Here is a 23,749-nt window from a genome sequence, read left to right as displayed (position 1 = left end):
AAGAGACTGCACCCAGAGCTCCTTGTTTCCTTACAAAAAGCAATGGGGCTGCCACAGTGAAGCAGTGATTGCTGTCCTGAAATCGTGCCCCACCATAGGATGTGGAGGTGCTGACCCCTCCAGGAAACTGGACCTAGCTTGGAGTCAAGTCTAAATGAGTATAAAGAGTGTGGATTAGAAAGTCAGAAGCTGTGATAGGAAACCTCTAAATCAGAGCGGATGCAGGCGCACCTTCAAGGACTAGGTAATGGTGCCCCAAGACCAAGTTGATGGAAATAGCTCAGTAGGGATCCAACAAAATTCAAAGGAGAATGTGCAGCTCTGAGACAGACATTCCTCTTAGACTCAGCTGCCACCCAAAAAGAAGGGAAGAAAGGAGAGAGGGAGAAGCACTGAAAAGCTGAGATGGAGTTAACTTTGAAATGATATCGTTTGATCATGAGTTGCTAAGTTACTTTAAACGGATAGATGTTTCTGTTCTTCGCCTCTTCCCCAACTCCCACCCAGCCCTGACTACCAACCAGAAGTTGGGGCTTGTGAGCAAACTGATGTCATTGTTAGAAAAGAAAAAGTTATTTTTCAAGGTCACATTTTGAAAAGTGTCAAAACCAGAAATATATAAATATTTTTTTCCAAGCCTAAATCAGAGTGCTTAATTTTCAGACCTTTTTCACACACATAAAATAGTGGTGATTTCCCCTGGAATGTGTGACTGAGACCAGGGAAATGTGATGTTTCCTCACTAAGAGTTTTATTAGGTTTTACTTGGAGTTTTTTTGAGCAATTGTAGTTTGCTCCTAAATCATACACTGTTTCTGCCCTTTTGCATCTTTGTGCACCCTGAGTAACACACAGAATTCATGAGCTAAATGTGTTGGGATGCTTCACAGTTCACTGATTCTCCACTAGATCGAGTTTTGTACAGCCAGGTACATAAATTGTCCTGACACTGAGTTGAAGATGTGCGTGTCAATAAAGTGTTGCCCTTAAGAAATGGGCTCTTAGAGCCAGGTTACCCAGGTCCAAATTCAAACTCTGCCATTTTACTTGTGTTTGACTTTGGGCAGGTAATATTAACTCATCTAAGATTCAATATTCTCTTCTATATAATGAACGTAATGATAGTGCTTATGGCATAGTATGGTGATGTCCAAATGAGTTGATATATGTAATTTACTTAGAGTAATAACTAACATCTGTTATGTACTGTATACATGTTTACTATTATTGATGCTTTTGAGAGTAAACGAGTTAATAAATACATGTAAGATGTAACATTATGCTTGGTACATTCTAAATGATCAACGTGTTAGCTGCTATTATCAATATATTCTTGTATGCTGAGAAATCTGATATAGCTGCTCAGTTAGACAGACTTCTGAACAAACAGCTCACTTGCCATTAGATCCAATTTCAGCTAACTTCTGGCCTTTGTAAATATGTTTACCTTGGAAATATTGTTTTCTTATATTTAACTGTTATTATTTCTCACCTAAAGTCTTTTTCCTTTAAATGTTTGAGTTTTCCCCTATGTTTATTTTAGCCTTTGCTCTTATGTTCTCCTTTGTTTTCTTTGATCAGCTATTAGAAGAGTATTGTTATTTTGCTTTGTGAGCATCCTTAATCATTACTGGGCTTCCCAGGTGGCGTAGTGGTAAAGAATTTGCCTGCCAACACAGGAGATGCAAGAGATGGTGGTTCAATCCCTGGGGCAGGAAGAAGCCCTGGAGTAGGAAATGGCAACCCATTCCAGTCTTCTTGCCTGGAAAATTCTATGGACAGAGGAACCTGGTGGACTGTAGTCCGTAGATCACAAAGAGTCAGATACGACTGACCATGCATGCATACAGTTGTGTGTGTGCACTCAGTCACTCATCATGTCCAAGTCTTTGTGGCTCCATGTTCTGTAGCCCACTGGCTCCTCTGTCTGTGGGTTCTTCAGGCAAGAATCCTGGAGCAGGTTGCCTTTTCCTCCTCAAGAGATCTTTTCAACTCAGGGATCGAGCCTGCCTCTCTTGCATCTCCTACATTAGCAGGCAGGGTCTTTACCTCTGGTGCGGCATCATCATTATATGTTTAGCTTGTGTTTGTGTCATTCATCTAATCATACAGTGTACTGTTTTTGCTGAACATCCATTATTCCGTGTTCCTATTTTGTCTTGCCTTCTATCTTGTTCTTCCAACTCTGCATTATGAACTCTTTTTCATCTGCTTATCTTTTCTACTTTTGAAAAAACATCACCCTATTCTGCCTCATCTTATGATGCAATTCCTAGATAATTAAGCTGCTCACTCCCTTGGGCTCATTCTTTCCAACACTAAATATACTGACTAGCTGACAGTGAATTGTATAGAATTCCTTCTTCATAGTTTGGTATCAATTAAAAGTAATTGATGAGAAAGGCATATGTGAGATATGAAGCAGGACACAATACAGCAAAATGGTTAAGAATATAGCTTTTAGGGTCTAGCAGGTATGTTTTCCAGTTCTAGGTCAGACACTTACAAGCCACATGACTCTTGGACAAACGGTTTTAAGCTTTTGTACTGCAGGTGTGACAATAGAGCCTCACTAACGATGTCAGTAGGGCCGCAAAGGAGATGCAGACATAACAGAATTTTGGATACATTAGGTGAAGGAGAGGGTGGGATAATCATATATTATATATATAATATATATTATATATTACCATGTACAAAATAGAAAGTCAGTGGGCGTTTTGTGTATGACACAGGGAACGCAAAGCCGATGCTCTGTGACAGCTTGGAGGGATGGGGTGGGGATGGAGGTCGGAGGACGGTTCCGGAGAGGGGACACATGTAGAGCTGTGGCCGATTCATGTTAATGGATGGCAGAGGCCATCACAGTATTGTAGTTATCCTCCAATTAAAACTTTAAAGAATTTGAGGGAGAAAAAAAGGCAGTGTGGTTTGTGCAGTATACAGCCCACTCTATACTTTCCCAAATATCACATGCTGATGTTATTTTATTATTGCAGTTGTTTTAGTTATTATAAATATGATAATACTTAACATCATATTTTTAAAATTTGCCTTCCTGTGTGTACAAACTAGATAGATAAGCTTCAAATGGCAAAATTCACAAGCAGAAGCATTAATTGCATTGATGGCATTGCATAGTTGCACATAGCTTCTGTTTAGCCCTTAGCTTTCTTTCATATTTTGTTGGTTTGAAGTATAAACATTTCCTTAGCTCAGTAGAGTCCCAGTCCAGAAGTGGCTAGGGGCTACTTACATTTAAGGAGATAATATTTAAATTGAAAAAATGAAATTAAGTGCATATGAATTCCAGGAAATTTGCTGTATACCATCCACTGACATCTTACTAGATGTTGGCAAGCATTTAATCAACGTTTATTGGCATTCTTCTTAGATTTAAATAGGACATAAAATTTTATGATGTGTAAAGTATTTTCGGTAACTGCTTTGTTATTTTCCATAGATAGTGTAATAGTATACAAGAGGAAATATCGATGAAATACCCAAATTGCATTATTTTTTGAAAGAGTAAGATAGTTTGAATTGTGTATGATGACAAAATGCTAGTCTACTTTTAAATCAGACTGTATATTTGTAGATATCTGGTTTCTTATTTTATTTCTATTTTGTCTATTTCTTTTCTCATTTTGGACACATAGTACAGGTCAGAAAAATAAGAAACATAACTGTTAGTTCTATTATTATAAAGAGAGATGGTGGCTTATAATATTAAATTCTAGTTCCTTAGTATTATAAAACAAAGGATTCCACAGGACATAGTATATAGCATAGGTATGGCTTAAACACTAATTTTATGTGGAAAGTCCAAAGTCTGAAATCTACGTTAGTGTTAAATTTACATGGCCACCATAGAGAGTCTGCTGTGAACTATTTATACTTTAAGTAGCATATACATTTGAACTAGAAGAAATAAACTTATTTTAGGGAATCTTGAGTTTATTCATATGTTCAAGAATCTTTCTCTCATTTGGACCTAGAGTTTACCATGCTAAGTGAAGTAAGTCAGACACAAAAAGACAAATATCTTATGGTATCAGTTATATGTGGAATCTAAAAGAAAACGATACATGTGAACTTATTTAGAACACAGAAACAGACACATGAACATAAAAAACACAGTTATGGTTACCAAAAGGGAAAAGATAGGAGAAGGGATAAAATTGGAGTTTGTGATTAATAGATACACACTACAGGCTTTCCAGGGGCCCCAGTGGTAAAGAACCTGCCTGCCAATGCAGGAGATGTAAGAGATGTGAGTTCAATCCCTGGGTGGGGAAGATCCCCTGGAGGAGGAAATGGCAACCCACTCCAGTACTCTTGCCTAGAAAATTCCAAGGAAAGAGGAACCTGGTGGACTACAGCCCATGGGGTTGCAAACAATCAGACATGGCTGAGCATGCACGCATGCATGATACACTCTACTATATTTAAAATAGATAAGCAACAAGGATCTAGAGTTACTGTGTAGCATAGGGAGCTATATGCAATATCTTGTTATAGTCTATAATGGGAAAGAATCCAAAAATGATTCTTATACACACACACACACACAGACACACACACACATAATTGAATCACTTTGCTGTATACCCAAAACTAATGCAACATTGTAAATATACTGTACTTTGAAAAAAAGAAAATAATCTTTCATCTAAGAACTGTTGTTTTTAGCCACAAATGGGCAAGCATGAGAATGGTATTATGACCCATGGGCAAGACTGAGTCACCCAGTCATCTAAGCCAAGGTCTCCAGAATCGCAAAGAATAGAGATGATGCACTGCAAAAAAATTGTGATTTACTAAATGCTGCTGAAATATTTACTCTAAAATGGTTAATTTTATGTAATGGGATGTCACCATATTAAATTATTTTTTTAAAAGTGACAAGGTTGGAGCAGCACCCTATCCCTTATTTTCAGAATCACAACTAATTTAAAGAAGTCTACTCCTTGAGGAGAGGATCTAGTTTGTCATTATTGATCTCAGGGAGCCTGATGAGGACAGGGAGCAATTTTAGAGTCTTCTTGAAAGATTAATTCAGTTTTTCCCTTAAATATATTCAGTTTTATTGTGACATTAGATTATAAGAGCTTGTGAAAATCACTTTTAATGACTAAATTTCTGTCCCATGCGCTGCTTTATTTTCCACGCTTGCCTGAGATTTCAGTTGGTCTCATTGATCCATCCATGAAAATGAGAACAGGAAAGTATAAATGCTCCTCTTTTGAAATGAGTTCTCTCTGCAATAGGAAGACAATTATACCAGTGTAGATGGGCCAGTGAGCTTGTTCAGGCTCAAGTGCTTTATTTTTGGCTTTTAAATGGTTTAGATGAGTCACATATAGGCAAAGCTATCTGGATAATTATAAGCATTCTTTATGTTATGTGAACTAGTCTGTGGAGCTGTTGCTGGTAATTTGTACATATATATGCATTTTAGAGCAAGTGCTTTTCATGGTTATGGCATCAATCTTTAGATTTTTAGAGCAAGAATGCCATTAGGTTTTGGTGGTGTAGTGTAGTGTTAGTTGCTCGGTTGTGTCCGACTCTTTGTGACCCTATGGACTGTAGCCCACCAGACTCCTCTGTCCATGGGATTCTCCAGGCAAGAACACTGGAATGGGTTGCTATTCCCTTCTCTATTTGGTGGTGTACTTCTTTGCAGATGTTTAAAAAAATAATAATTTATTTTAATTGGAGGCTAATTACAGTATTGTAGTGGCTTTTGCCATACATTGACATGAATCAGCCATGGGTGACATGTGTCCCCATCCTGAACTCCCCTGTCACCTCCCTCCTCATCCCATCCCTCATGGTTGTCCCAGTGTGCTGGCTTTGAGTGCCCTGTTTCATGCATCAAACTTGGACTGGTGATCTGTTTCACATTCCTCTATATTGTGTCCTCCCTCTGTTGTTGGAAACACTGCCGTGTATTGTGCATAAGTGATTTCTAATCCTTAGACCATCCCTTAAAGGTAGGTGTTATTATTTCATTATTGCAGATGAGATAACAGAGGTTTAAAGAAGTTAAGTGATATGCCCCAGAGGATAAGTGGTCCTAAGCTCCACCTTCAGATACTTAACTCTGACTAGGTTACCCATAACTAAGATACCATTGTGATCTTTTATTTGGCAGAGTTTCTTATAAAATAGCTCACACATGAATTGAAGAGCCTACTTATGACTATTAGCTTGGCTTCATTAAAGAACAACTTATCTGATTGCTCACATTTCTGCATTAGGCCATATAGACAAGCTGTCAAAGTGTTGATGGGAGTATTGACATTTCACTGCCCTGTGTAAATGGACGTATCAGTTTATAGGAAAGCTTAGGTTTTAAAAAGCATCCCAACACTGGAAGTGAATACTAAAGGTACTAGGTGATGGATGACCTGGAGGATGTTAAATTTGGGTCATGGGAAACCTGGGCATTTGGGAATTGAATGAAGGTGGAAATAGAACTGGTATTTCAGTCTAAGTTATCCAGAATTTGATGTAAAACAACTCTTCCAACATATGCTTTCTCTTTTCCCCATGGAGCTTCAGGTTTAACTACCTTCCACATAGCTTGTGTTTTCTTATCACTATGCCTTTGTTGACACTTGTATTGACTGACATGCCCTCCCTGGTTGCCACCGGCTCCTAATCTTTCTCTTTCTCCTTATTGAGAGCCTTCTGCTCTCAGATTAGGTCCCCAGAGAGCTTTCTCTTCCCTAAATCACTACAGGATTCTTTATTTAAAACACACAGTACTTGACATTTACTTTTGGACTAGGTTTTATCTTTTTGTATTTATAGCTCATCTCTGTTATTAATCATTTGCTCTGGGGGGATAAATCACAATATCTTCATTTATATTTATCCCATTTTTCCTTGGATGTAATACATGCCCATCAAATAGTAGTTGATAATTTTATAACTCTTAAAGGCAGGATTTTTCTCAAAGCATATTGATAAAAATAACATTTCTGGGAGAGAGGCTCCCCCAAAAGGAAAGCCATAAGTCAAATAAGACTGAAAAATACTACATGCTATTTGCATCAAAGGGAGCTTATGTGATAACTGGCATTTTTAACACTCACTACTCTCCAGTAATGAGACCAGTTTTACTATTTTAATCCCGTGCTTCTCAGCTCCACCCCCCCCCTTTTAAAATAAGAACCTTCAAGTATCTTATTCCTCAAAATATTCTTTGCAAGACACTGCTTTGAAATATTTTTGTGTAGAAGTTATGCTCATAATATTCACGAATGTGGAAATTGAATTTTGATTGGATGTTGCTTATATGTTTTGTTTGACCTGCCTACTTCTGTACTTGGGGAAGCCCTCCCCCTAAGTTGTATTGGGGTGTGTGTGTGTGTGTGTGTGTCTGAGTCTGTGTTTGCATATACTATACAGTGTCGATTCAACAAGAAAATAGATTGAGACTGAAGAGAGAGTGATTGGAACTGGTCGTTCAGCGTGATCATCCGCTAGAATCTCTATTACTTCCTATAATATGCTTGAAAAGTTTTATTTGTACCTCAAGGGCAGTGAGCCTGGCCTCATTTACAAATATGAATGCAAATCCTAGGAGGGCACTAGATTCTCCTCCAGGGAGTCTTGCTCACTGACAGCTTGTTTTATTTATTTGATTGGCCAAAAAGTTTGTTCAGGTTTTTCTGTAAGATTGGGTGTAAAAAACTGAATGAACTTTTTGACCAACCCGGTACTTCTTTAAAAAGAACTATCCATCTCTTGGAGTTAGACACAATATGGTTAATGGAGAAACCAGAATTTTTGGAGTCAGAAAAAGTTTTCGTTTGCTTCCTACTCAGGCCTGTCAGCAAGTTTTGCGACCCTGAGCAAGTTTTCCTTCCAGAGCCACCGACTCCTCATCTACAAAACAAGATGGGTCACACCTGTCTCTAGGAGCATCTTATGAGGACAATGCCTGCACAAGGGAGATGCTGCATAAATATTAGTCCCTTTCCGCAGTTACTTTTTGTGTCAGATTATGACAGGAGAATTCCACGGACATAAAGTCACAAAGAGGAAATTGCCTGTCTCCTAGAGCTGCCATTCCACATTTCATGTTGTTGCTTCAAACCATGAAAGTTTTTACTATTGTTCATGTCTTCTGTATTTATGAGGGGACTGTGAATGAGGAGATAGTAAGAGTGGAATTGTTATCTATGAAGAGGAATATTTGAATTCTAAAAATAGTGGATAAATAACCTAAAAGAGAGTTTAGAAAAAAAATTCATTATGATCATTTGTGATATAGAATAGCAACTTAGAAATGATCCCCTCGGCTGTGTCTGTTAACTGTAGAATTCCATTCCCCATTATCGTGTGTATGTGTGTGTTTTGGTTTGAGTAATTCATCAAAGGGGGAATAGATTTGGGAAAATTTGGGGCTTGCTTTCACCATTTGTTTCAACATAGTGTATAATTTTAGCCACAGGTTCGTTTCCACTGTGGTTTTGAATTATTTACCACTGTGTACAAATAGAATAAATGAATCATTGTGCAATAGTCTTCATTAAGATTGCATAGTTAGAGATAGGGCTTCCCAGGTGGGACAGTGGTAAAGAATCTGCCTGCCAGTGCAAGAGCTGCAAGAGACATGGGTTTGATCCCTATGTTGGGAAGATCCCTTGGATTAGGAAATAACAACTCATTCCAGTATTCTTGTCTGGAAAATTCCATAGACAGAGGATCCTGGTGGCCTACAGTCCATGGGGTTGCAAATAATTGGAGATAACTGAGTGACTAAGCACCCACACGTGCATTTGGAGATGAAAACACCCAACAGAAAATTAGATTGATAACTTGGGTGGGGGGGTTTACAATAGATGGCTCAGCACAAATTGTGGTTTTTCAGGTCAGCGGATACTTCTAACTCCAATTTTGCAGAAATGCATGTACTTGTTACATGTGGTTGTCAGTAGCATGTCAGTCTTGTCCCCAGCCATCTAGGCTAAATTGTTCCTGGAAGAAGCCCACTTGTCCCTGGGAAGGATGACAAAAGGCAGTTTTCCTATTGTATCTACCTTTCTAAATGCCAAATTATGTCCTAAAAGTTTTTCTTGACATAAATATTGTGAACAGCTAAACAACAACAACAAAAAACATTATTGGTGTAGACACCAGGTGGAGTCTTCTAAGCTAAGCTGAAGTAATAGAGGAAGAGATGAATCTAAATGTTCCTGGACTGGCCTTGGTTTTACAATCATCTGCATCTGTCTTGATCTGGTTGATTACAGGAGAAGATGTATCAGGGAGTCTCTGCCCAGCATCTCCACCTCCTGAACAGATGGCCTGCGAAATTCCCTGCCGGATGGATTGTGTGGTGAGCGAGTGGACAGAGTGGTCATCCTGCTCTCAGTCTTGTTCAAATAAAAACTCAGATGGGAAACAGACCAGGTCAAGGACTATCCTGGCATTGGCTGGAGAAGGTGAGTAATAGGAAAGGTTTCTAGTCCCTAAATCTAGGTAAACAATTTGCTTTCCAAGCATTTCTCTCTAATCCCCTAGTTAATCTCTGTTGGGTTTCCATAATTGACATGATTCGTTTTAGTAAAGAGTCCACCTGCCAATGCAGAAAACTCAAGAGACGTGGGTTTGATCCCTGGGTCTGGAAGATCCCCTGGAGTTGGAAATGGCAACCCATTCCAGTATTCTTGCCTGGAAAATTCCATGGAAAGAGGATTCTGGTGGGTTATAGCCCGGGGGTCTCAAAGAGTCGGACACCACTGGGTGACTGAGCATGCACGCATGTATCACAGTACTCATGCACATACAGCTCATGGCCGGCCGATGGGTATTAGTTGTTATACGTTTTTAGGGAAGAAGACAGGGCTTCATTGGTAAACACCCACCTTCTCATAGCTCATGCAGTTGGGAACATAATTGGAATATGCCTGGTAAAATGAGTTCAAAATTAGGAATCAAAAGATGTGGCTTCTTAACCTGGAGCCACCACTAACGCTGGCAGACTACCTGATCTGTATGTCCTCATTTCCTGCTCTGTCAGGCTGGCGCATTGTAAGAGGGACAAAGATGAAGGCTGTGAAAATGACACCGAAGAAGCTAAAATGTGCTATGGGAACGCAAACGGGTGACTTGAGGACAAATCAGAGGAGCAGCTGTTCCTATCACTTAGAGCAATGGTCTCCATCCCCAGACACACATGTCATTTCAGTTCTTTTAGGGCCTCCCTTGGCCCTGCCTGCCAACAGCTCAGCGAGGACAACAGAGCAATATGGCCCCTTGATTTGAGGAACTCCTTTTAAGATAAGATTCTGTTCTGTGATCGTAAGAAATGGGGCCAGCTTCAAGAGGAATGAAGATTTTCAAGTTCTCAAAGTGCAGTGGCTTCCTCCTCTTGTCTGTTATTTTTCTGGAAGGAGAAAAAAGTCAATAGTATTTAATGGGGGGAAAATAACAAGAATAACAAAACCAAGGTCACAAATCTTCTCAAGCATTTGGACCACTGAATAAAACATTATGCTGTGACAGAGTAAGGGGAAAAAAAAAATCAATGCTTTAGATAAATACCAGTTTTTACATAGATATGAAATTGTGAAAGAAAAGATAGTAATGAAATGTGATTGTCTGACTCACCCAGGAATGTAGGAATGCACAATCATCTGGTCTCCCTGCCAGTGGATAACACATTGTCAGATATTATTTCAGAGTTAAGGGTGAGCTCTCTCCTGCCAAACTCAAAGAGAGATTTCTGGTTTTCTCAAATTGCAGTAAAATGCACTGCTTGAGGGAGAATGGATGTCTTAAGGTGGCTCTCTCAGAAAAATCATGCTGTCTTAGGAAAGAGAGCCCATATGCAGGTAACATATGTAAGTATTTGTGTTTGAATAATATCACTTCAAGGTCATGGTTTATTATATCTAACTGGCTAATTTATGTTGGCATAATAATATTAAAATAAAAGCAGGTATCTTTGGGATTTATCTCAGAGATACATGACACAGAGGTGAGCAGTAGAGTCAATTGATCTTTTTCAAGTGAAGCTTTTTCAGGGCCTCTGCTCCACCAAGGGGGGTAGTGGGAACAAACAGGTTCCCTAACTTGCTCACGTGTGTGGGGGTGAGGGTAAGGATGGGTCCAGGTCGTGGCTGGAGGGGTAGTTTCTTTGCTTTGCCTACCCGTTAATGTTGTGTGCAGGAGGCATGTACAGTAACCTGCTTTTGCTCCAGGCTCTTCAAAAGTGACAGTTGGATTTTTTAATCTCTTTGTACCTTGTGTTCTGAATTTGTCCCAAGTGTGAACGCACAGTGTTATCTTTAGTCCCATACAGTTTCTTTGCATTTTGTTGCTGGAAGAGAGGTATGCCCAGGTGAATTGATTTTTTTTTTTACATGCAATTTGCATACTGTTGCCTGTGTGGAGGAGAGAAAGGTGCAGTATATTGTCCTCAGGTTGTTACTCATGACAGAAGAACCATGACCATAGAGTCAGAAACGTTGTACAGTGGCTCAGGTCTTAGGAAGATTATATCAAAAGGCCATCTTTCTAGAACATTAAAACATGAAAAACAACAATAATGACAGGAATAACGGCAGCAATATATTAATAAAAGCAACAACTGTGTATTCTTCTTTATTTTGATATTTGCAGGTGGAAAACCATGCCCTCCTAGTCAGGCCCTCCAAGAGTATCGCACATGCAATGAGCATTCATGCATGCAGCTCTACTGGGAGACATCACCTTGGGGCCCCTGTTCTGAAGACACATTAGTAACTGCCCTTAATGCAACCATTGGCTGGAATGGAGAAGCTACATGCGGTGTGGGCATTCAGACACGGAGAGTCTTCTGTGTCAAGAGTCACGTGGGGCAAGTGATGACAAAAAGGTATGATCAATAGTTTATTGAAAGTACATAGGATGATTGCATAGTTGAGTGCTTTTAGTCAGATGCATTTTTGAGCACTGAGTATGTCCCAGTTTGTATTAGAGTAAGAGGTTTTTGTTTTGTTTTGTTGGACTCTTGTCAAAGGTAGACACTTTTCTAAGTTCTAATGCATGCATTCATTGAAGGATAACAGTAAATATAATGCCCACAAATTTAAATATGTTTGAATAATCAACTTTTCTAGAGTTGATATCGGTATTTCTGACTCTTTTCCAATCACATGACGACTAGGTCCACAACAAGGTAGGTTATGTACTTCGAAATATGGGGCTGAGCTATACTCTTCTTTAGATCCCATTGGCCTTGTCTGAGGTGAGCCATAGATCCATGCAGCCATTTTGAATAGACTAACTCATGCCCTCCAGTAGATTTACAATCTCAAGGGCGCTCTGTTCTGCACATAGAGATGTAAATTGAAAAAAAAAATACTGTAGAAGAATTTAGACATGAGGGCTAGGATTAGAAAAGGCTCAGGAGTAACTGTAAGTGATGGAGGGAAAAAAGAGTAATTGACTGGAGAACTCAGCTGTGGGGTTTCTTCTCTAGACCAAATGAGGAAACATAACTCTTCCTCAAGTGCATGCAGGAATGCTCATGGAAAAGAAACAGTGAGTGACCTAGTTATATACAGGGACTGGGTGACTGGCCTGTCCGCAGAGGTTTGCAAGTGGCCACTCTTAAAGACCCTAGTAGTGGGTGGGTTACCAGGATGGGTTGGTTCAAGCCTTGGTCGAGTGTCACAAACTAGGCAACTTAGAACTATTCCTCCAAAATTTTTAAGTTGAGAGAATGAAACTGTCTCTTCTTTCTGTTCATGGTGCTCTATGTGTATGAGAGGAGAGTTGCCATGCCACGGTCACGCCTGGTGGAAAAAGCCGGGAGAGTAAAACTAGAAAGAGACAGAAACCGAAGCAGAACAAATATCAAGTTCTGGTCCCCTCTCACTTAAGTGCCCTCCTGCTTTTCCTGGCAACATGGGCAACCGCATTTGCTCTTCTGCCTAATTCAGTCCAGTTTGTGTTGCTGTCATGGGCAACTTAAACCTGATTAATTTCATCTCAGGGCACCATGATGATAAGCTCTGGGCCTTATCCACAGTGTCATGGAAACTACTTGAGCTGTGTGTAAAGAAAGTCATAGAAGCTCAGTTAAGGGAAGCAAACTGCTAATGGCAAAAGTAGGACAGATTGGCCAGATACTGCTGGTGTTGGAGCATCAAATGAACAGATGGCTATGAAAATGGAAGGGAAGATAAATTTGACTTGAAGCACAATCAAAAAGACTTCCTCTCTCTCCCCTCCTAAATGTGGCTTCCAAAGGTTGTTGGATGTAGCTGGGGCTGGAGGATCTTCCTTGTTGCCACTACAGATTTTAGAACCATGACTGGCATGTCATCATTGTCCATAAACATTTTTAGAATTCATGAATTAATTAAACCTGTGTGTATGAAAGTAAGAAGATTTGACAGGGGATGGATATGAGCTGCAGAAGTTTGAGAAGCTGATGTTTATCTTTTGCTTTAAGAAAAAATATTTTATTGTGATAAAGTTTGGCAAAGGGGACTGCCATGAAAAGTAATAAACAGATCACATGAATGACCTTCTGCTCTTATTAACTCATAAATGTTAATTCTGCTTTAGCATATAACTCTAAGTTGCTTGTGATATTTTTAGAACATCAAATTATATCACTTGTGTGTTTTAACTTACCTGGTATCCATAACACCATGTGGACCAATAGTCAATGGGAGATATAGGCAAACATGAACAATAATGTTTGTGTATCACTTCATTTAGATGATAATCTAATTCTTGGAGTTATGGCAAAATCCTGAAAGATATATAAAGATATTATGCAAACAAGAGAACTACTTTTATCTTAAGAAGAATTGAAGCCCTGATAATGTTCATTTTCATAATGTACATTTTTCAACTCCTTAAAAAAGATGCTGGAATTGTTAGCTTGAATATACAAATAAAAATAAACATAGCTTAGATATAGGAATAAACGCTATGTGAAATGCAACAAACTATTATTCTTTAGAATGATGAGAAAAATTAGCATTCGTGAAGCCTGATCTCCCTCCCATAAAACTTTTCACTTCTGGACCATAATAGGAAATATCCACACTTGATATGAATGTACTTTATATTTTTCTTAGCAAAGGAGAATTAGAATTGAGACTGACAACTACCAAATACATTATTAAAGGCTATTTAGACGTGAAAGGTTGGATTATATGTTCAAATAGCCCTCTGCTTCCTTATCTAGCCTTATCATTACATTGAATGATAGTTTTTTTATAAAAGTTTCTGAGCGCATCAGCTTATACAAATATTAACTGAACGATATTTTGTGACCAGAAAAACCACAAGGTCAAAAGGTTATAGTTTAAAGCATAATGCACAAATACATATGTATTTGTTTGATAATTTTCATAAGACTAAAATATTATTACAGTGAATAACCTTTGGTGTTAACTCATTTTTGCAACAGAGAAAAATGAATTGCACAGATGTTTTCACTAACACACACACACACACATGCCCACACATGAGGACATTGCTAATTACTTTTTGCACTTTTAATGAGGCTAGAGACTTAACAGCCTAGTTTTAATTCTTACTCTATGTCTCCAAATGATCCTGCTAAACAAGAGGAGGTTGCATTGACTTAAGTAAAGTTAATTAAAATTCTTGAGGTTAATGAGATTAATTGAGCTAAGAAAATAATACCTAGTGTCCAGTGAAGCACATAGTGAGATTATCAGCAAGAGAAAGTATCCTTTGCTTTGCCCTTTCAAAAAGTATGCTTTTGCTCATTTTTTATGTGAAAGCTGTTGCAGAGAAAAAAAAATTCCCTGCTATTTGTTAAATCCTTTGGGTGAGGGTAATGGCAATAGGAAAAGAAAATATCCTAAAGAAAGAGTGGCCTTCATAGTAGAAAAAAAGAAGAGTGTATCCATAGACTGATGGACTTAACAAGATGTATTTGATACTCTAAACCCATTGTTCTGGGATGCACAGAACTTGCAGTTCTTTGCGTCCCAGGGTTGGTGTTCTGGTTTCCTTGTAATTGTATCGGTAAGAATGTTACCATTGTAAGAGTAATAGAACTGATCACATCAGAAAATGAGGACTAGCTAGGGTGCAACTCAAACAGGAGTGAGAGCTTGAGAGCTTGTTGGGATATGTGGTTTTGTTTCACTACTCTTTTTCTCTTTTCCCCAGTTGCAATGTGTGAAAAAATAATAAAGATTAAAATCACACAACTCAGAACCTTCCAAAGGTCATATAAGGCACTTTCTGCCTTTCATGAGAAAACCCTGGGCATTTGGTGAGATACAGTAATGGGGAGCTCCATTAACACATTGAATCTTTACAAAGTTGGAAGGTTGGGATAGCCCCTCAGTCCCTGGGTTGAATGACTATGTCTACCTCATGATTCTGAGCACAGAACTGAGAAATGGCAGACCCCTGTAGATAAATTTGATGCATTTCGGCACAGGAATGAAGGCCTCCAGGGCAACCAGGAGGCAATTGTGGAATACTCGAGTGCAAGTTCAGGAAAAATATATGTGTTGAAATGAAATGCATTCACCCTTTTAGCAATAGAATTGCCAATCTAGGATCAGAGTGTTATATAACAGTAAAAAGTATAAATTATGACAAAAGGCAAGAAGCCATACTGTGTTTACTAGCTAAAATGTGAATCCATATGTTACCCTAGTTTTTAAGGTTTCAATTTTGTTTTGGAAATGACTGGATAAATTTGCCTTATTTCCCCAGGGATTTGTCTTCAGGCTCCAATAGCATAGAATGCTTTTCAATCATTCAGTTAGTATTACTAAATATTTACACAACATTAAGATCTGGCATTTTTTAAGAAATGATATGAGGTGAACTTCTACCATGAAGACATTAAAAATTAGTATCTATATAACACATGCCTACATGCATGTGTGTACACACACACACACACACACACACACACACACACAGAAAACCAGCAGTGCAACAGATATCAAAAACCTTCTTTTAGTCAGTGTCAGTAAATGATAAATAAAATAAACATTATGTTTCTTAGGAGTGGAAGGCACATAAGTTGCTAATGGTCAAGGAGAGTATTCTTGATGATTCAGAGAAAGTTTATGAAAATTGAAAATGTGATCCTGGGAGGGGTAAACATCATGTAAATAGAAAGGAAGAGTAAATGAACCTTTAAGGAAATTGATGTTTTCTAAATAAACCTTATTGGCAGAAGAAATGAACAGAAGGTTTCACTAGCAAGAGAATATTTGGCTCTTATCAGACCAGAAATCACACTTCAGGAAAGCCCTTAGTTCATGACCTCTATAAAAGCAAGATAACCTGAGTTTGACCTTTGTCCCTGAGGGGATGATGGTGTTTCTTTCTTATGGACTTAGACAAAGAACACTGATAAAGGGGACCATGTTACGAAGAATTGATATTATGCCCACTGAGTATTTATTGTGCGTGATGCTAGTACATCATAAATTTAGAAGTAGGCTATATCAGTTCCCCAAAAGAGATTAACACCCTACTTACACGAAAATAAAAACCAAAACAAGGGACACAGGACACTTTGGGAGGTGTTGGGTAGGTCCATCACCTTGCTCGTGGACATGGTAACACAGGGGTTCGTATATATTCAAACTCATCAAGTTAAATGGGTGCAGTCCTTTCCATATCAGGTATACACAGAGGTAAAGAATCTGCCTGCCAATGCAGGAGACGTAAGAGATGCCAGTTCAGCCCCTGGGTTGGGAAGATCCCCTGGAGAAGGAAGTGGCAGCCCACTCCAGTATTCCTGCCTGGGAAATCCCATGGACAGAGGAGCCTAGCAGGCTATAGTCCATGGGGTTGCCAAGAATTGGGCATGAGTGAGCACACACACACACACACACACAACAACATAACAATATACCTCAATAAAGGTATATTTAAAAGTTGAAAAAGAGATTAACACCTACTTCTAATTGAAATGAACAAAGTTTCTGTGGAATAAACCACCCTCTCCAGAAAGCCTGAAGCCAAGCCCCACCACAGGCATTTCTGAGCTATTTGTGATGTCTAAGCATGTCCTGGATGGGTTCTCTGTACCCTCAAGCCCTGCTGCCCCGCTGGGAACACAGGAAACTGACATGTTTCAAGTTGCACTTCCGTTTCCAGACAGATACCAGGAGAGATTAGAGGGGAGATGGAATAAATAGCAGTCCAATTTAATTTTAGTAGCTTTCAAGGGATGAATAAGGAACTTGGGAATGAGTTTAGTACTTTTTGCTAGTTCTACTAAAGCATGACATCAGTTTTCCCTACCAGAATAGCTTGTTTAAATAATGTTCTATGCTCTAAAGACACTGGTTTTTCTTTCTATTGTTATGTTCATTGAATTGACCTATTTGATACACAGTTTTTGTGTGTGTATATTAAGGATGATTAATAACAAGGCCACTAATAATTACTTTGTTGAACAATTCCTTTTCTGTGAGTATATACATTCCCATTTTGTTTTCAAGTATTATATGCTTCTGTATATTATTATACAAGTATGATAAAATAATGCAAAGAGACTGATGGTGAAAATTGGCGATACCTTCCTCCACTTAGCATCCCACATCCCAAACACAACCCCTTTTTAATGATTTTTGTGTTTCATTTCTTCCTTTCTCTGTCTTTATTTTGACTGGGTAAGTGTTCACATGGTTCATAAATTATAACAAAATACAAGGAGGCAAATAATATACAATGATGAATGGCCTTGCACTCAACCCTGCTCTCATCCATCCCCTTCCTGTCTCCTGTTCTGCCCCCAGCAACCACTTTATTGCTTTCTTGTGCTAAATTGCTTCAGTCATGCCCATCTCTTTGCAATCCCATGAACTTTGTCCGTGGAATTCTCCAGGCCAAGAATTCTGGAGTGGGATGCCATGCCCTTCTCCAGGGAATCTTTCTGACCAAGGGATCAAACCCGCATCTCTTATATCTCCTGCATTGACAGATGCACTCTTTACCACTAGCACCATCTAGAAAGTCCTTATTACTTTCTTATCTACCTCCATTGTAGATATGGCATTATGGCAACCAACCACCAAGTGTATGTCCTTACCCCCCTCCCTTTCTGAGGCTTTAGTCTCTAGGTCAAGAGACATGAAGTTTGTTTTATGCTCTGCCTCCTGCTCTGAGTCCGTGGGCAAGTAACTTCTCCTGGATCTTTCTCCTCATGTCTGTAAAAGGAGCAACAGGGTCTCCGTGGTTTTAGTTCTGAGATCCTATATGGTTCTATGTCCAACTGCTTACTTTTTCTGGCAGACATTGATCGAGTCTTTCACATTGGCAGATGCCCGGAATCTACTCGGCCAGAAACTGTACGCGCTTGTCTGCTCCCGTGCAAAAAAGACTGCCTTGTGACCGCTTTCAGCGAGTGGACTCCCTGCCCAAGGCTGTGCCCTCCAGGTAGGTGGATGCTCTTTCCTTAGTGCTCCCTGCTTCCTGACCACTTGACTGCCTCCTTCACTACTGAGTCCGTGAGAGGTGGGGGAGCAAGGGCTCCCTTCTTTTCCTTTTGCATATAACCCAGGGAATGAAGTTTGTAAAATTTGTAAGTGAAGTCTTAGATTTCTAGAACAAATTATGATTTGGCAGGGAAAATATATTTGGTTGTTCTATGCCATGATTTTACAGGTGTGTGGTGTAGGAGTTCTTGTCTTTTGTTAACACTGTTGTGGTATTTTGAACAGCCATTTAAATGTGGTTTCTTATAAAGCATGAATACCATCACAATTTATTTGTGGATCCTATGTGCTTAAGCCTGACTCCAGGCATCTTCATTAGAATGCAGGGCCTTAAACACCATGCATACATCACTGATAAATATAAGCCTGTGAAAGAAGAGGGGCCGATACATTAAAAAGTATTGAACAGGTGCAGAAGTCAGAACTATATGATTTGTATTTCTTTACTCTTAATGGTGATGCTTTATACACTTGGATATATTTGGAATGCTATGATCCAGGATATTTAATAGCTAAGTCCTAACAAACACAGAGGAGCACTTTTGTAAAATGACTGCCTTTCTTAGAATGGGTCTTCTCCCCCACACCTATTTCAGTTCCCTGATGAGCTAGTTACTGTGGAGATCCAATAACTCCTCGTTCTAAGGCCCTGTTTTGACCTAAGACCTGGAATTAATAACTTGGTCCCTTTTCCATAGTCTCATACTTTTATCTTGGGTCCTATGGATCTCACTATTGCCAGAGTAAGAAAAGGCATGCTCAAGAGAAGGAAGGATGGAAGAGTATTAACCCTAGTGCTCAAAGCAAAGTGGGTCCCATCCACACCCCGCTGGCCTTGTCTTGGAAATAACATCCTCTCGTTCAGGGCCTGGCTATTCCTGTGTCTCTGCATTAGCCTCCTGGAAGAAGCGAAAGGAAAGCATGCTGTTCTGCACGGACAGAACCTGCCACAAATACTGAGCTTATTAATATGCTTCCCCAGAAGTCCAGCCTTGTGCATCTAAGATCCCCCGGCTGTTCTTTGACTTACACATCTTCACGGCAGTGACATGATGTTACAGCACACACTGACACAGATCTGTCTGCCACTTCAAACCACCTCTCAGTGATTGGCAGAGGGGCAGTGACAGCTCTTGAAGGTTATCATCATCAATGCCTTATATTGCACTGGTGAGGTACCCACATCAAGTTTTTCTGACTGTTCCATTTCATCTTTTTAATGATCTTCTGTCACAGTGTTAACAGAGTAAATGTTGCTTATGGGTAGAATCAGAACTAAACGTATTGAATATAGAAGAGCTTGGAAAATACAGATATTTATCTGATCTTTTGATGGGTGGAGACAGCAATTTCTTTTAGGAACTCTCCAAAACTTGTTTTCCTAAATAAAAATTCAAAGTAATTGAGCTGGATGAACAGGATTTGTGGAGTAGCCAGGGGAATGTTATTTCCAAACAGAATGGGACAGAAAAACTGTGATCTCTATTCTAAACCATTTGAAAGGCAACATCTAGGAGGATGGATTTTGAAATTTTAATAGTAATGTACCTGAATAACATTCAAGCTTTTAAAGATAAGTCTTGAAGAAATGCAGGAAGATAAAATAATATATGAAGATGGAGGTTTATTGAAATGCAGCTGTTTCTTTTAGTTTCTGTCTCATAAGAGATTAGCATAATTCCTCTGTTAAATGGCTTTAAGAAAGGAAAAGGTTGAATTAAAAATAATATCCTACTGGCAGCCAGATATTGGTGTTAGAGCTATCAAGATCCCTTGACACTTAAGGAGGCATATTAGTTTTGTTGAGTCTGTGTGCCCCGGTGGCCAGAGATTACTTTAGCTACTGATATTGCATGCATTCTATTAGTACTTTTGAGAAAATTCTCTCTGCTTCATGAGCATCTTCTCCTAGCACTGTGTAAGGATGGAGGAGTCATAAGCCATTTGAAATAATTGTTCTTCCAGCAATTTCAGATTTTACTCCAACTTCCAGAGATTCAATTAGTTATTTAAATGGTTGGCATTATAATGAAAATAGTTCTAAGCCTCTGTGGTCTCTTTTTAGCCTCCAATTTTTCAAGTCTAGATAATTCTTTTCACAGCCAGACAGTCAGGGGACCTGGAGAAGCACAGATTCAATTTTCAGATTTCTTTCAGCTTCAATCCTATTTACCCTGATGTTTAGTTCATACTTTGGGACCAATATATTATTAAATAACTGTGGTTTAATTAGAGGAGACTATGATAGGGAGGATATTGGAGGAACTGGTACTGCTAATTCTATGGTTTTCAAATTGTATTGACTCTGAATAACCTTGAAGCATTATGAAAATGCAGGTTTTCAGCTCCATGGCTAGAAATTCTGATTCAGTAAGTATGGGATGTTTCTAAAAATTTGTGCTGTAAGAAGTCACAGCTGAATGGTGATGCATTATAGTTTCACCCTTAAGATAAAAAAAGGATCATATATCTGTGAACAAATGCTACTTGAACTCTAGGCACACAGCCTGTTTTTCAGCTTCCTGAATGCACCATGTTCTTCCCAGATCAAGCATGGTGGAGTATGAGAGCTAAGAGCAGAAGTGCTGGAGGCGGATGGCCAGAGGGAGTTCCAAGTTTTGCTCCGTGACAGTGGATGCATTCCTTAATCTCTCTGTGTCTCAGTTTCCTTACCTGTAGAACAGGGTTTATAACTGTACCTACCGAAAAGGAAAATACTTAGAGCCCACACTGCCTTGAATGGAGTAGGCATGGGGCAAGTATTTCTATCATTGTTCCAAGCCTTGTGGGATGCTGGAGCTGTGTTCAGCTGCCTCTCCTTGGTCCTCCAAACTCTGTATCAGCACGGAACTGCTGTAGCAGCCTTTTTTGAGGAAGGTTATGTTCATCTTCCTGACTTAATTAGACCCTCCCCACCCATCTCCCCATTCACATTAACTAGATCATCCCACAGCATCCTGCATATCCCCTTTATGACACTCCTATACTTATCCTTCATACGAATGTTGCCTTCCTAGACTGTAAGTCCACAAGTGCAGGGAACACTTCCGTCATCTTCACCACTAGATCCTTTAAACCTGGCATAGTGTAGGGTATAGTTATCACTGAATAAATATTTTTTGAATGGACAGCTGTGCTGTAAAGAGAGAGGAAAGTGTGTCTTTGAATCCAGGTAGTAGATTCTCTGTCCTTGAGAATGTCCTTCAAAACGTACTTTGGAAAATAATGTTTTAAAGCAATACTTGCCAAATGTAAATGCTTATACAAGTCCCCAGAGGATCTTATTAAAATATTATGTAAGTTCTAATTCAGTAGACCTGGACAGGACCTGGAATTAGACCTTGGTATAAGCTCCCAGGTGATACCTGTATGTTGATTACAAAACTCCACAGGCAAGGGTAGGGTAAGTTAGACATTTTTGACCAAGGAAATGACCTGATAAAGTTAAAAGTGTAGACTAGGGACAGACTAAAAGGTGGGGACACTGGTAGGGTGGGTTAAAGGGTGGAAAGAAGTGATTTAGCCTAAGTGGAAAGATGAGAATAGGATGAGGGTGGCAACTCAACTAGTGAGGATGGAGGATGCGAAGATGGAGGAGTATGAGAAGAGTTTACATTCCTACCCCCAAATTTGCCTACACAATGGGATCATTTAGAGATCTCTAAAATGTTCCCTATGCATGGATCCTAGTGCAAGACATTGCAGTTTAATAGGTTTTTTCTATGACCGAGGAAATCGCATGATTACATGACTCCAAAACCAAATCCATTCTAAACCTCTCAGAAAGCCAAGGTGGCTTCCTAAGGGCAGACTGTCCCCAGAGTGATTTGGGTCTTAGCAATGGATAAGTTGTATCAGGTTTTATTTGGTCCTGGCTGGGTTTATGATCCAGATTCTTACAACTTAAAAGTATTCTTAAGCCATGAATAATCTCCAGCTTGTAACTAGTCATGCTTCTGTCTTTTTACTCCTGTTCATCTGAGTATCTCCTTAAAGGATTAATGGTAGTCCCACATTCTTCTAAGCAAATCAAATAGCTATCAAGCTGTGGTCCTATTGTGGACTCTCCAAATTTTAAGTCCCAGTAAAAACATTAGCCAAATAATCAAGAACCACTTGGTGACATTCTTGTCAATTTCTCTATTCTTCCTTCTGTCTGTAAAGAAAGTCAGTCAGTTCAGTTGCTCAGTCATGTCTGATTCTTTGTGACCCCATGGACTGCAGCACCCAAGGCTTCCCAGTCCATTGCCAACTCCTGGAGCTTGCTCAAACTCATGTTCTTCAAGATGGTGATGCCATCTGACATCTCATCCTCTGTCATCCTCCTCCTGCCTTAGGTGGCCAGAGTATTGGAGTTTCAGCTTCAGCATCAGTCCTTCCAATGTATATTCAGAATTGATTTCTTTTAGAATTGACTGGTTTGATCTCCTTGCAATCCAAGGAACTCTCAAGGGTCTTCTCCAACACCACAGTTCAAAAGCATCGATTCTTCAGTGCTCAACTTTCTTTATGGTAACTCTCACATCCCTACATGACTACTAAAAAAAAAAACCCCATAGTTTTGACTAGACGAAACTTTGTGGGTAATGTCTCTGCTTTTTTTTTTTTCCTTTTTTTTTTCCATTTGTTTTTATTAGTTGGAGGCTAATTACTTTACAATATTGTAGTGGTTTTTGTCATACATTGACATGAATCAGCCATGGATTTACACGTATTCCCCATCCCGGTCCCCCCTCCCACCTCCCTCTCCACCCGATCCCTCTGGGTCTTCCCAGTGCACCAGGCCCGAGCACTTGTCTCGTGCAGACTTGTGGACTCTGTGGGAGAAGGCGAGGGTGGGATGTTTCAAGAGAACAGCATCGAAACATGTATATTATCTAGGGTGAAACAGATCACCAGCCCAGGTTGGGTGTCTCTGCTTTTTAATATGCTGTCTAGGTTTGTCATAGCTTTTCTTCTAAGGAGCAAGTGTCTTTTAATTTCATGGCTGCAGTCACCATCTGCAGTCACCATTTGCAGTGATTTTGGAGCCCAAGAAAATAGTCTGCCACTGTTTCCATTATTTCCCCATCTATTTGCCATGAAGTGATGGGACTGGATGCCACGATGTTAGTTTTTTGAATTTTGAGTTTTGAGTTTTAAGCCAGCTCTTTCACTCTCCTCTTTTGCTTTCATCAAGAGGCTTTTTAGTTCCTCCTTGTTTTTTGTCATAAGTGTGGTGTCATCTGCATATCTAAGGTTATTGATATTTCTTCCAGCAATCTTGATTTCAGTTT

At 39.4% G+C, this 23,749-nt stretch overlaps 1 protein-coding gene across 1 annotated transcript in view; it reads left to right on the top strand.

Moving 5' to 3' along the window:
• The window catches only part of THSD7B (thrombospondin type 1 domain containing 7B), a 970,494-nt gene that overhangs the window by 518,416 nt on the left and 428,329 nt on the right, over positions 1-23,749 (top strand). Inside the window, exons 8-10 of the mRNA XM_070476270.1 lie at positions 9,270-9,461; positions 11,644-11,878; positions 18,299-18,414. Of these exons, the coding sequence (XP_070332371.1) occupies positions 9,270-9,461; positions 11,644-11,878; positions 18,299-18,414 (543 nt within the window). The remainder of the gene's footprint in view (positions 1-9,269; positions 9,462-11,643; positions 11,879-18,298; positions 18,415-23,749) is intronic.

This window comes from Odocoileus virginianus, chromosome 13, assembly GCF_023699985.2.
Source record: "Odocoileus virginianus isolate 20LAN1187 ecotype Illinois chromosome 13, Ovbor_1.2, whole genome shotgun sequence".
NCBI lineage: Eukaryota > Metazoa > Chordata > Mammalia > Artiodactyla > Cervidae > Odocoileus > Odocoileus virginianus.
Note: the sequence above shows the minus strand (reverse complement) of the source record. Positions and strands in the feature narration are given on the sequence as shown.